The 14,641-nt window shown below is 40.6% G+C and overlaps 1 protein-coding gene across 2 annotated transcripts in view; it reads left to right on the plus strand.

Annotated features, from left to right (window-relative positions):
• LOC118323396 (transmembrane protein 184B-like) overlaps window positions 1–14,066 on the plus strand; it is a 16,472-nt gene extending 2,406 nt beyond the window's left edge. The window contains exons 3-11 of one of the 2 annotated variants that reach the window (XM_035655353.1): window positions 401–634; window positions 3,629–3,794; window positions 7,184–7,274; window positions 7,399–7,474; window positions 8,131–8,222; window positions 8,684–8,853; window positions 9,719–9,913; window positions 10,291–10,317; window positions 11,291–14,066. In XM_035655353.1, coding sequence (XP_035511246.1) covers window positions 401–634; window positions 3,629–3,794; window positions 7,184–7,274; window positions 7,399–7,474; window positions 8,131–8,222; window positions 8,684–8,853; window positions 9,719–9,913; window positions 10,291–10,317; window positions 11,291–11,520 — 1,281 coding nt within the window. In that variant the 3' untranslated portion in view covers window positions 11,521–14,066. The remainder of the gene's footprint in view (window positions 1–400; window positions 635–3,628; window positions 3,795–7,183; window positions 7,275–7,398; window positions 7,475–8,130; window positions 8,223–8,683; window positions 8,854–9,718; window positions 9,914–10,290; window positions 10,318–11,290) is intronic. The other variant, XM_035655354.1, reaches the window with a different exon arrangement.
• The last annotated feature ends 575 nt before the right edge of the window (window positions 14,067–14,641 follow it).

The raw sequence follows: 14,641 nt of genomic DNA on the forward strand, positions 1-14,641 counted from the left end.
CCTCCATGTGTTGGCGTGTGTGGTTTTTACACTCTTTATCAGCCTCTCCTCACCCACCTACCTTATGCCTCCTCTTTTCACTCCCTCTGTTTTGATCTCGCCTCGTCTGTCTCTCCACACAATCTCTTTTGCGCTGTAGATCCGTGCAGTGTCCTAGTTTGCTCTGCTCTGTATCTTTTTCTGTTTCCTCATTCTAACATCAGCAGATGTTGGCCTGAGATTTAGGTCTTAGTCTGCGCACGCCGGTTGCAATGCAGAGTGTTTCATTCAGGCTTTATAACGGGAACACAGGGGTTGTTGTCGACCATAAGCTACTTATTTCAAATGTATTGGCTAAATTAGTTTGTATTACCTAGAGAGCGTCTTGATTTAGTCTCATCTACACCCTTTGTTCATACAGATGAGTCAGCTTTGGCAGCGAGACATAACCCTGTCAGAGAGGTTGGGTAATGACTCTCCTGTCGGCATTGCCCCTGGGCCCCCAGCCACTGTGGCCCCACAAGGATCCAACTCCTCCTGGATGCCAGAAGCACCAGTGGTCACACCAGAAGAGCCCTTCTTCCTCATGACCTCGACTGCCCAAACAATATCGGGGTTTTTTGTTTGGACAGCTCTTCTGATCACGTGTCACCAGGTAAGGAGAGCCTGGCATGTGTCCCAGAGGGTTCGAACTAACCTAACTAACGTCATGATTTCAGTTTCTGTGTCCACAGCTAGTTATTTTCCAATTTGTTGGAGTTTGTTGAGTACAAACAACTCCTTTTGAGCAAAAGCACAGAAAAAGCAAACAGCAGACACATTCATTCATTCATTCATTTTCCATGAGCCCCTGTTAATCTATGGTTCTGTGTGTGCGTGGTCACACAGCAAACATATGTGTGCACTTAGAAAGTTTCACATCCTGTGGGGGGAACGCTTCTTCCAGATACTGACTGATTTTTTACTTAGTGTATCCAAATTACTAGCCAAGCATTGGCTGAAAACTGAGCACTTACACGTGGATGCTTAATACACATTTAGGGTTATGTGACTGCAACGAGAGTAAATAAAATGTACCTATTTTTTAGGAATAAAAAAGTGCGATTGACTGCTGTTCTAGGGATGTTTGCTACCAGAGTAAGTCAGACTTCTTACCCAAGATCAGCCTGAGCTATCCTCCTAAGATAGTTGCAAACACTAAGTGTTAGAAACAATTATATAAAGGATGCCCTTTCAGATGAGCGTCTAGTTGTTGTAGGTTTCTTTTTCGACATGAAACAAATACCAAAAGGGTATCCGGGGATGTTGCAATTCATGGTCAGCTCCTCATCCCCAAGGCCTCCAGGGAGCCTCTTGTGCCGATTTTGATTGACTGAGGTCGATTATGCCCCTTGAAGCACACCCAGCATGACAAATACCTCAGGTAGCCTAGCCATAGGGTGTGTGCTGCATGAACTGCTGCTTGTCTGTAGCCTATAGAAATCTAGGTTTAGAGGATATCAACTAGTTTCCTGTGCTTTGTCAGTTCAGAATAGTGTTGAAAAGGGTTTTAGGAGAGGTGTTAGTGGTGCAGTATAGTGCGTACGTGCTGTTTGCCTTGTTTCTGTCAGCCCTCATGTTACACTGAAGTCTTTTGGTGAGCGTCACTTATATGTAAGTGAGATCTGTTGTTCCTGGAGGCTTAGGTTAATGATTTGTCCTCCATTGTTCGCTGCTGCTCTTCAAGTACGGGGTTAAAGAAGAGCCCACTGTCACTCTGGCAACAGGTGCTCCTGGCTCCACTACGACATCAAAGAGCATGGGATGGGTGTGAGTCTGTGCAGGGGGGGGTCACCTAGCAACAAGGCCTGTGAGCGGAGTGCACTGTCTCGCTTGGTGTGTTGTCACCCACTGTTTGTTATTTTACCAAAGGTGTGTGTCTGTTTACAGGCCAGGAAAGGTGATAGGTGGGACATTGTGTAAGTGGAAAGGAGCCGGATGGAGCAGACCGACGTGCTGGTGACAAAGGCCCGCCCTGCTCTTCCTGCCGTCTGCTGCTCTCAATAGGAGTGATAAAAGCCCAGTATCCATTACCCAAAACAAGCCCTTGTGTCAGTGCACGCACACAACCCACACCCTTCCCACACACAGTACTCCAACATACAGCTCAGGCAGATGTATACTGGCTGTATTCTGGCCTGTGCAGACAGACTAGAGTCTGATGAGAACACACATGCAAGTTGCATGAGGCAGAAATTATGCAGCTAACCCATTTATCCACCACATTCTGGGCTGTGGTTTCACAAGGAGGAAGCTGATGAATATTCCCCTCGCAGTTTCTTTTCCTACCTCATTATTATAATGTGACCGAGATGTGTGGCTGTTTCAAACATTAAAATCCACGGTATAACAGTTCTGTATACACAAGACCTAATTCTTGGGATATTTTGCACATTTTAGATTATAATTGTATGTGTTCTGCATCCTGCCAATCTGCTGTTCATCAACTGACACAAGCATTTTTAGGTTGTTTTGAATGTTAACAACCGGTTCTAAATCGTCCAATCCACCGGAAACATATGCCTCCGAACTTATCAGTTCCTTTTATTGACGCTGGCATGTTTTCCAAACTCAAGCGTCAATAAGAACGAGTCATGGCGGAGAGGGAGAAGCGGTCCAAAGCGTGGCTTCACAAAGAAATATTGACAACAGTGCTAGTTGTAATGTCTGTAAAACTATAACTTCAAGTAAGGGTGGAAGCCACTGCTTCCCAGCCGAGCAGCAAATCTTAAATATCCTATTTTATGGATCAGATTTTTCTTCTTTGACTAAGAAAACCTAAATGGAAACAAATGTTCAAATATTCTCTCATTTAATTATTTTGAAATAATGATGCTACAGCCAGTTTGACTCGGCCATTAGTTCCCAGCCAGCAAGACCCTTTCACGCTCGCTGCACAGGGAGGAAAAATGAGCGAGAAAAGGGTGTATGGGTGTCACTGTTGGGACTCGAGAACCAGTTCCAGTTGAGAACCGGTTCCAAATAAAACAGCAGTTGAACAGTGGAGTCACATGAATTCTTACTTCTCTGTTACTTCACTGTGTTCAGACTCTGAGATAATAAAACAGTTGTGTTGACGCTGAAAATCTGTGTAGGCCTATTGTTTTTTCGATTGGTAGACTTGTATTGGTATCAATAAATTAATTTTAGTTCTCATTCCTTTGCACCTATGCCTGTGTTCCAGTGTATTTTCTTGTCTTTCTCTCCCTCCTTTGATTATTTAATTTCTTGTAGCTTATGCAGTATTTCTAGCGTGAGCAGCTCTGTTGCAAAGAGTACAAATGATGATTCAATATGATCAAGAAAAGATGTTCCCGCTGCTCCCATAGCTAACTTACAGAAGGCTGATGTTAAAAGTTAAAGCCTGTTTTTGTTGTGCTGAAAGAGCATTCAGTCACCACACATGTGGACACAATTATCCACAACTGAGACAGTGTGTGATGTCTGATGTCAGGTTCATGTTTCTGGGACTCATTTGTGCACCGAATTCGTGCCAGAATCATAAAAGATCAGAGGAATAATATAAACTTCTGCCGTAGAATTGATATTTGGACTTGATCTATTTTGGTGAATACTCTTTTCACCTCTGTTCTTTCTCTCTTCTTTGTAGATATACATGCACCTACGTTACTACAGCTCTCCAAACGAGCAGAGGCACATAGTAAGGATCCTCTTCATAGTCCCCATCTATGCCTTCGACTCCTGGCTGAGCCTTCTTTTCTTCACCAATGAGGAGTACTATGTGTACTTTGACACGGTCCGAGACTGCTACGAAGGTGAGTGAATAGAGGAACGCAGCGCAATGAACCGCTCCACTAGCGTGTTCTGCTGCAGGCTGCATTACACGCTGCCATAAGTGGCATGCAAACAACAGACCAGTATTCACCACAGTGGTGGGAGTTGGTGTTTTGTGATCTAATGTGTCTTTTGACTCCCAGTAGAAATAAGGGTGTGAGAATTTATGTGTTGTGATACCTCAGTGGCAGATGGCCTTTGCAGTGTCTTCATTTACAAAGGTTGCCATCTTTGTTCTTGTGTCTCCATGGCCTCTTGGGATTGCAGGGGAGGGGGATCCTGTTTCCTAGCAACTGTATGAAAACGAGCAAATCCTTTGCAAAGACTTTTAAAAGGCTTCTCACTTGTGAGCCGATAAATCGTAAGCTTATTCTTTACAGCTTACAAGCCTGTAATGCAGCTATTGCATCTGAGTATTGAGGCAGATTCCAAGCGATTCCATAACATGCAATGGTTATGTTTGCTCTTATTATTCCATCATCACATGTGCTTTATAAGGGTAATTGCCTGAACATGATTTTAGTGCTGTTAGTTTAGCTACAGGAAGGCAAAGATGCCAAATATCAGCTGGTTCAAGCGACTCAGACTGAGGATTTGCTGCTATTCTCTGTTCATATCATTGCAAACTGAAAACCTTTGGGGTTTGAACTGTTGGTTGGATAATCAATTCAAAGAAATCTCATTGGATTCATCACATCATTTTCTGGCATTGTACACTAAACAGTGAACTGATTCGAACTGATTCATCAGAAACAGAGCCGACAGTTTAATTGTTCCTTAAAACAATGGTTCGTTGTGCCCCTGTACACACTGACAATATCCTGTCATGAAAGGCAGCTGTGAGCAGTGTTTGCTCAGTCTGCTGTACTCGTAGTGTAGCAGTTGTGACAGTGTCTGAGAGACGCCATGGTAGGGCAGCACCTGTTAGGGCAATGTATTGTTTAATGTAGAGACAGACATAGGGTTTATTATAGACACAGTTAGTGCCGTCCACTGCAGGTAAAATACAGGGTTCCCATGCATCCTGGGAAACCTGAAAAGGCTGGAAATTTAGAGACTACATTTCCAGTCATGATAACACATGGACATTGATTAAAATGATAAAATATCCTGGAAATAATCTCTGTTATCTGTAGCCCCTCACTCACCTACTGAAACCTGGGTGAGTATTAAGTCTTCAAACGGGTTCTCCAGATGCAAAGTTGAACTGACTTTCCAGCATCAAGTACAGTTTTTCCAGAACTTAAAGGTCCTGGAAAATGATTTCTTACAAAGAGTGTGAACCCTGAGAATATACACATAGTGCAGTAAGTGCACAGTATTTAGAGAAAGAAGCATTTTAAATTGTTTTCATGCTGCCAGTGTTTGCTTCTCTCTCTCTCTTACACACACAGACACAAGCTCACTCAGCTGCCGGTAGTAGAGTATTTGTTCCTCTTCCAACAAAGTGCATAAACATCCCCAAAATGTACCTTTAGTTCTTTCTAAATTCTCTTTCTATCCATTTATACCAATGTTGTGTACCTTGTGCACATGTGGGGCCCATTACTGTATCTGCCTGTTATGCTACTGCTGTTAAATATGTATTTTTATGTCTCTTTTGGAGTGCATATCACAATTCAGTACATATTACAGAATGACTAAATGGTAGAATAGTGTATGAAAGTATACTGTTACTGCTATTATATGACCGAGTTTTAATAAGACAGTATTGAATAGTCCGCTTTGTCCTTGCAATAAGCCATTTCTGTGGAGTTGCTCTTATTATTGACACTCTTGAATATTTATTCTTTCAAACTGCGTGTTAAAAGTATTTCATACTGCGAGTCCCTTTCAAGCTAAAAGCAGTGCAAGTGAAAATAATACTGAATGCGTAGTTATCCCACAAAGCCAACCCTGTGCTGACTTTGTTCTGGCGGTGTGCTGCAATCACAGGCGTGCTTTTAAACTCAGCCACTTGAAACAGTAAAGAGAGCAGCGGCAGTAGGGAGCTGGTATCCGTGGGTTACCCTTAAATTAGCCTGAGAACACCTGGGGCAGCAGACGAAACACACTGTGCTCACTCAGGGACGCCAATTGCTGGGATCAGTATGCAGCCCAGTCAGGTTTACTTGAATTATATGTTACTCAGCAAAATAAATAAATAGCCAGTACATGATTGACCAGTCCAGTGCACAGAACATCATATAACTGCCATGTGTGCTTTTTTGTGACTAATAAGTGTAAATAAGAGGGATAGAAAGATGAGAGCACATATGTCTTTCCATCTATGAAAGACGTGCCACTAGAGCAGTGGTCTCCAGACATGAATCTGTAGATTTTTTTATTCCTGTCAGACAGCTCAGACTTTGCTGTTTAGCCGCGTAGCTTGTTTTCTGTTGCGTAACTGTAACCATACCTTGGATGGGATGTTCATCCGAAGCCTTGCTTAAATAAAACACACCCAAAAATCTGTAAATGCAACCAGTGCAGCCTGTTGCTTTGATTAAGTCGATTACTTATGAGATCCGACCAGTGGGTAGAATAGAAAGGGATTAGAGGCACACCTGGTGTAGCTTCACGTTTAGGTCCACGATGCTGTGGAAGAATACTGCTAATACAGATCAGAATCGTATTGTAACATGTGACTTTTTGTGTTAGTTACGTAACGCATTACATGAGTGATTATCACAGGCCTAAATGTGCGTCGTTCTGTTGTGTAAGATCTGTATTGTTTCTCTGAACCGTTTGTGTTACGTGACAGCGTTGTGTGGCAGCGTGACACGACCATGAGCTTTCTTCAGCGTTTGCTTTCTGCAACAATGTTTCCACAGGTGTCCCATTATCTTTACCATTATCCACTTCTGCCCCCAGTGCTAGAGATACTGTACCATACAATTATGCTTAGGCTTATACCTCACCCACAACATTACCCAATCATCTCTAAGCCTGCTGATGGGGATGACTCACCTCTCTTCCTTGAAATGGCAAGCTCAGCAGTTCTAAAACAAAATCAGAAAAGCATAACTGTAATTACGACCGTTACACCATGGGTTGTCGACAACATCGGCTTCAGTGATCATGCATCAGTGTGTTTTTGGAGGCTGTTAGAAATAACCAACCCCACATCAGCAACATCGACATGCTATTTTTGTAAGAACCTTAGTATAAATGTAGGTTTCTTATTTACTTGTGAGCCATTCTGAAGTCAAAATTAGCTTCAGACTTTCTCCTGCTAGAGAGGGATGAACCCTTGGTTGACTCTGACATGATGTGTAACCCTGAATCTGGATTTTCTGCACAAATTTGCTTCTAATCTAATGCTTGAAACACTTACACTTACTTTATGGCTAAAAAACATAACCTTTTTTTCCCACGTGTGACACTGCAGCCTTTGTCATCTACAACTTCCTGAGTCTGTGTTATGAATATCTGGGAGGAGAGAGCGCCATCATGGCTGAGATCAGAGGGAAACCCATTGAGTAAGTCTTTAGCTCTCATCTTCCCTCTTTTTTTAATTTCATTTCTTTCTTTTTGGTCTAAACAATTGCTTGAGAAATGTCATGATAACGATTTGGACCTGTATGAACCTGCACTCCACTTTAGGTCAAGCTGTATGTATGGAACCTGCTGTCTGTGGGGCAAGACGTACTCCATTGGTTTCCTCAGGTTTTGCAAACAGGTACCAATCGAAGGGTGTTATATCTATGTTTATGTGTTGTGCTTTACAGATATATGAACTACTTTCATAGGCGTGCACAATAATTATCAGGGCAGGTAGATCATCGGCTGATAATGTGATATTTATATTGTTATGTATTATTCCAATAATTAAATTCTAGCCAATAAATAATCGGTTGATAATAATGATATATTATTTTGAATTCTTTGTGGAAGTTTTTTGATGGATTTTACTAGAACATTTGAAGAGTCAAAACTGTTCTTGGTGCCAACTGTGTTTCTTGCCATCACATGAACTCACATAAACTTAAGATTGTGAACTTCTCTTTAAAATACAAAATTGATAAATTATCAGTTACCTTATTATGCTCATTATATCAGCTGAAAAAAAATTCCATATCATGCATCCCTAATGTTTTATTATGTTAACTATAGATTCAATATGACTTGCATATCCATAAAAATGTCCATACGGTATAAAAATCTACATGCAGATAATTTAAGATTAAATTACTGTAGTTTAGAAAGTTAAACAAACTGGTATGGCCTTTCTGCTTTTACTGCTTTTTATTGACCTGTTATTCTCTGATCTTCTCTTTTTTACCTCATACCTACCATGTTTAATTCCCCCCCTCTCACACACTCTTGCTTCCTCAGGCAACTCTCCAGTTCTGTGTGGTGAAACCCCTGATGGCAGTGATCACTGTCCTTCTTCAGGCCTTTGGGAAATACAAAGATGGAGACTTTAAGTATGTTTCCTGAACAATGTTCCCACCGTCATTCACAACATGGACATCTCCATGCTCCATGTTGTGTCACACTACTGCAGACACTGACAGACTTTAGACCATTAATGGCTGAGCAGAGTTTAACACACCCTCTGAATTCAGACAATTCATATCTGTAATGAGTAATCAAAAGATAGAAACGCTCTAGAAAGTCTCTAGTTATCTCTACTGTGCAGTTGTTAGGTCATTACTATAAGATCTCTAATGAGGGCCTGTATAAGTGCTGCTCTACAGTCCATATTTTAATGAACTTGATGACCCGGAGCTGCATATTTATGTAGAAATACACTCATCAACCGAGCCGCAGCTTTCCCAGAACTAGGACACTATTTTAAATGGTTTCACTTCCTTTGTTTAATCACTTAGACGTTTGTCATGTGTGTCATAGCTAAAGCACATTCTTTTGTGTCTCTCTCCTTCAGTGTGGCTAGTGGTTACCTGTACGTGACCATTATCTACAACATCTCAGTCAGTCTGTCACTCTACGCCCTCTTCCTCTTCTACTTTGCCACGCGTGAACTGCTTGTCCCGTACAACCCTGTGCTTAAGTTCTTCATGGTCAAGTCAGTCATCTTTCTCTCCTTCTGGCAAGGTAAGAAGAACACGATCTGTGCTTGTTAGCACACATCAGCACACATACCCACTTTTTCTGACATGATTTTGTTCAGCAGTCTGTAGGTATGTATCTGTATCCAAATATTGGGCACATTTTAAATGAATTTCCAAAAGATTGGCAAAAAAAATGGAAACCTGTAATTGTTCCCTTCTGTGCAAATATTCTAGTGTGCGCACTAAGATTGCATACTATAATTAAAAGACAGCTATTTTCATTCAAGAAAAACCTCTGGATGGTGTTTTTGCTGCTGCCATTTATGGGTTTTGCGGTGCAGTCATGTGAAATCTATGATACTGCATTGCACTGCCAGAAATTAAATCAGATGAAAAGGTATGTTAAAAATGTCCAACTGGACATTTCCCCCTTCAGTCACCGCCCCAAGTAGTTTCACAGCTGGGAGACGAGCAGCGAGTTTGCTACGTGCAACAAGCTCTCTTAGCTTTAATAAACAAAATAAACTCAAGATGTCAAGAAAGAAAATATATGAAACATCTGTTTTCTGAAAACGTACACCTTCTGAATTATTCTCTTTTATCAAACTAAGAGCTGTTCAGTTGCCTTGTTAACTCATTTTGAAATACACTTCATTAAAACTCACAGAAACAAAATAAAACTCAATGAAACCGTCTTGGTTAGTCATTCCAGTGTTCCAACAATCATCAACTCTGGTGTCATTACCTCACCAGGGACCTTTTCAGTTTTTGAACAGATGTTCAATTTCTGTCTCCACTCAGGTTCTCTCATGCACAGATTCAAATGTGTGCCGTTGAAAACTCTCTTTGTGTCTGTTCTCCGTTTGTGATTTCTGTTCTCTCCCCCCGCCCGTGTTTGTGCACTTCAGGGATGCTGCTGGCCATTCTGGAGAAGTGCGGAGCCATCCCTCAGATCAGCTCGGCCGACTTCTCTGTGGGCGAGGGAACGGTTGCCGCTGGTTACCAAAACTTCATCATCTGCATTGAGATGTTCTTTGCTGCTGTTGCTTTGCGCCATGCCTTTACTTATAAGGTCTACATGGATAAGAGACTGGACTCATATGGTAAGGGAAGTGTGTGTGTGTTTGCAGGTCTTAAGAGGCTGGTGTAGTTCTGATGGGTTTGGGATCACAACGGTTAAGCAAAATGTGTTTTATAATGAGAAAGAGAGCCTGTATGTAATGGTGTACCATATTCTGTCTGCTGTGAACATTGTGAAATGGGTCTCGATACTGATTCCCTCAACCTTACAGAGCTGATCTGACCTCGCTCTTTGTGTCCCAGCCTTTTTACTTTACTGATTCCTATCTTTGACACTCTCTATTTTGAGTCTTTCTCTTTTCTTCTGCTTTGTTCTTCTGTTCCTTCATTTTCATCTTGTGTTCCTTGTCTTTCTTTGTCTCTCCTTTTTTCTCTCTTCTTCACTGTGCTGCACTGACAGGCTCATTTCCTATCTATGGACAGTACGGTAGGTCTGATGTTAGCTGTATTTTGTCTGTATCTGTATCAGTTCTCTATGTTTGCCCCCATTACAGTTCTTTTTGTTACCCTTTTTGTGTTTGATTGTAGTTAAATGTTCATTACTTTAACATTGTTTGCAGTTCAGCATGAATTCAGTTTATATATTTAAAGTCATGGGGGTTACGGCTGTCTTGTTTTGTGTCCTTAAGTATATTTTGCAGTCAGTGAACATTTTCATTTCTCCTGGCCCCATTTTGTTCCTACCCTGGCCCACCCAGTGTCCCCCTTCTGCTCTCTCAGCAGAAAAGCAGATTTTTTTTATTCCATCCTGCTTCTTAAATTTAGCTAAATTTGTATTTTATGTGGAATTTTAACTGGAATTAAACTGTTTCCATCCAGCTTGACAATTGATAGACGTGGCATTTTGAGATAAACAGCATTAGCAAATGCCTGCGCTCACAAGGCTGATAAACAAAATATGTTTGCAGTCACATCTTCAGGCAGCCATGTCAGTGTGGCTGCCTGTATAGTTTTGGGAAGTTTGGCTGTGAGTTTTGGGAAGGTGGTGAAAAAGTTGATTTCCCTGTACTATACCTCTCATGCAACCATTACTGGCTAGCGTATATATTATGTTATAGGAGTACACCAATGTATTTTTCTGTTTCATTAATTAATACAATTCTAATCTAAAACAACATGTCTGGCTAACTGGCTAAAATAGCCATGTAGATTAGATTATAATGTGTATGATAATTTCTTGGTTTTGATATCAGCATTATATATTGGCCATTGGTCGCCCTGCTCTCTAATATCAGCATCAGCCATTGAAAAACCCCTAACGGTTGCCTCAGTTAATCTAAACAGCTGGATGGAAACATAGTTTCTGTGCTTTTTCTCACTCATCTGTTACTTTCATATTGCCCTCCCTATCCATCCTGCTCTGTCTCTCTTTATTCATTTTCTAACCTTCCCACCTCCAGGTCGCTGTGCCCCAATGAAGAGCATCTCCAGCAGCCTCAAGGAGACCATGAATCCAGGGGACATGGTCCAGGACGCCATCCATAACTTCTCCCCAGCTTATCAGCAGTACACCCAGCAGTCCACACTTGAGAGAGGTGGGGGGCCACCCCTCTCACGCAGCCACAGTAACCTCAGCACCCGCGGGGACAACGAAAAGACCCTGCTCCTCAGCTCCGACGACGAGTTCTGAGACTCAAACGCTCACTCAGAGGCTCACTTTACTCTTGTAGCCCATATTGATTTTTTTTTATCAGCTATGTGAGACAGATCAGATCCATTGTTGCTACCTTAACAAGGAAGATCAGATTCTGTTTTCTTTCCTTCTTTTTTTTCCACATTTAGACAACAGTGAAAACATAAGATTCATGTCAGACATACGAAACAGACTGTCGGAAGGGCTTGAGTGTATTATAAGGAAGAAGAGGCGGAATAATGGTACCGTAGGAGAAGAGGGAGCATGAAGAGGGTAGAAAAGTTATCACAAATATAGTTGGGGAGAGGAGAAATTGAGATTTTTAGGTTTATTTAGTTGTCATTTGTGTTGATGTAATAAAGGCCAATACTGACAGAAATACCATATCTACATCCATTTAATATGGATTGGTTCAGACACCTGTGCCTGCATATAGCGTCCTTATGCTGCACCACATCGAAAACGATGACAGATATCAGGTTTGTGCTAGAGCAAGTAAGTGCCATCTTCATCTAAAACACATGGCCTCTTTCATCTTTTCGTTTTTTTTGTACAGATTCTCGATCCACACTCCCCCTCACCCCTCTGCCAACTCTGCCTAGTACCGAAACATTGCCAAATAGAGGGAGCAGTACCCTGTGCTCCAGCTAATGAGACACTGTCTCAAGACGTAGAAATGATTTATAGTCAAACTAAACTAAGGAGCCTTCGAATTCCAGGGCTTTAATATATAAGAATTGAATCACAAATATTTTTTTATTTAAATCTTTTATGACCTTGAAGGTGTAACTCATTGAAAGACTAGTTTGTTGGAAATTTGTCATTCCAGAAATGTTGAATTAATATGCTGAATATTCTGTGTTTGTTTGCATTTTGTTGTGGGTTCATATGAACAAGTGACTCAAAAGATTAATTGTACAACTCCAGCTGTTGGCCTGACTTGGGCTCCTCGCACAGAGGGAACAGCTGCAGGAGAGATTTCAGTGTGGGGCAGAGAGACCGACGGAAGGACAACACCCACACAGATTACAGATTACTGAAGAAGCAACACTTCCCTGCAGTGCCGGCCCAGCTGTGATGTGCTATGGATTGTAATCCCATAATTAAGGGCATTACATGTAGCACAGATCAGGCCTGCCTCTGCTGGTATCGTTTATAATGGCCTCACTGCTATAGTAGCAGTGAGAGTGAGGACATTGATCATTACAGACAGATAAGGCCATGCAGAGATCTGTCAGTGCAAACAAGGCTTTTAATCCAACTGGACTCACATCCAGAAAAAAAATATATGGGCATTAAAAGTTGCGAGATAATAGAATATTCAGGTAGTGTTAGAAAATATACATGTACTTATGATTAATACATGTACGGGGCACACTATGCTAGAAGACAGTGATGCATGGTAGAAAAAAAACTAAAGTGAGTCAAAACCTTTAGACCTGCCTGTCCTCCTCTAGGTCTTATTATCTTTTGGAAAAAGATAATAGTATAATAGTTTGAGTTTATTGTTCACACGCGACCAACTACTGTTTAATATGCGTTTTAGCAGAGGCCAGTATAGAAGTCACTTGTGTGTGATTCTAAATATTTGATGGAGGAGCACGACATCAGGTATACAACCTGAGTGGATCCTTTCCATAGGCGACGCTGCTGCCTATAAATGTGCAATTCATCGTTTTTTTTTCCTCTTGTCATGTCGAGTGCAGAGTCCAAACTGATTTTACACATTGACTCAAGCCCATTGACTGCAGGTTAACAAACAATACAGTCCTTGTGAGTAATGAATGTAGTCAGGATGAAGAAAACAGCCAAATTGATGTGCATCCTCAGAAGAGTACAATCGACTTCCTGATGAGAAATCTGTATTCAGTTAGCAGAATAATTGAAGTGTTTGTTAAACTGTTGGTTTTCAGCTGTGACTGCTAACACATATAAATATATATAATTTAAGTAATTTCCCCACGGGGATTATTAAAGTATTTCTGATTCTGATTCTGATTCATATCACTACCAACCATCTCCTACACAAAATAATTAACAGTTAATATGACTTGTGTATCCATCTTTCCACCGAACCTGTAGAGCTTCAGTTGAAGGCAAGGTCGAGTGAATTTGTTCTATTAATGTAACATTGACTTAATGGTATTGAAAAAGTGAAATTCACTGCCTTATACTTTGCCCCAGTGTAACAGCATATCAGACTCTTTTTTGATTCAAAATAGTGTCTGATTATTTGTTTTGATACTATGTGATTTAAAATCTGGATGTTAATCACAAAGCTGAATATATTAAACAAGGAAATATTGTACCAGAAAGGCAAGAACATTGTATATAGAGTTAAACTAAGCACTGCGAAACATTTATGATGATGACTTGGTATTGCTTGGTATAGTGCTTTAGTTTAATATTTTAATTTTCATATATTCTCTGGTTTTATTTCTGTTGTATACTTTAATTTGTATATTGGTAATATTATCTCATGTTTTTATGCTATGTTGGTTTCTATTGGTGGTGAAAAGGAAATAAAAGACAGATGCAAACGACATTTCTGCCAGGTGTTTGTTCAAGTCAGCTTGTGGTATGGATGTGATGATATACAATATTATTGTTTGACTTCAAAAAGCAGTCTTGCTCTCCAGCAGACAGTCCTATATTGATTTTCTGAATTATTTTTAACAACGGGACAAGAGGGAGCTCACATCTGTCCTGTCATACCAAAATCCCAACCCTGTCACCATGACTGAAGACTCTCAAAAAGCTTTGCCCGATGTATCTCCCACAAAAAAGTTTTAACTGGATGTGTGAAATAGCAGAGTTTTCAAAATTAAGGTCAAGGAGATGAGGTCCCTATCAATGCAATAAATGTGTATTAACAATATTTAAGGTAAAGTATTTTTAAGTGCCATTTTAAAAGTTTTAATTATATTTTCATAATTATTGTGATAATATTTTGGCCAAGATAAATTATGTCACATGTTCACATTGTGTTATGCCAAGCTTGTAGACACCATTACCATCTTCACCATTATATGTAATATACTACTCAATTACTTGAATTCACATGAAGACATGATGCCCATTAAACTTAAAATTAAACTAGCGAACACTATATGAAATA

Source organism: Morone saxatilis, unplaced genomic scaffold (genome assembly GCF_004916995.1).
Source record: "Morone saxatilis isolate NCDOM2014 unplaced genomic scaffold, NCSU_SB_2.0 Contig14, whole genome shotgun sequence".
In the NCBI taxonomy this organism is placed as follows: domain Eukaryota; kingdom Metazoa; phylum Chordata; class Actinopteri; family Moronidae; genus Morone; species Morone saxatilis.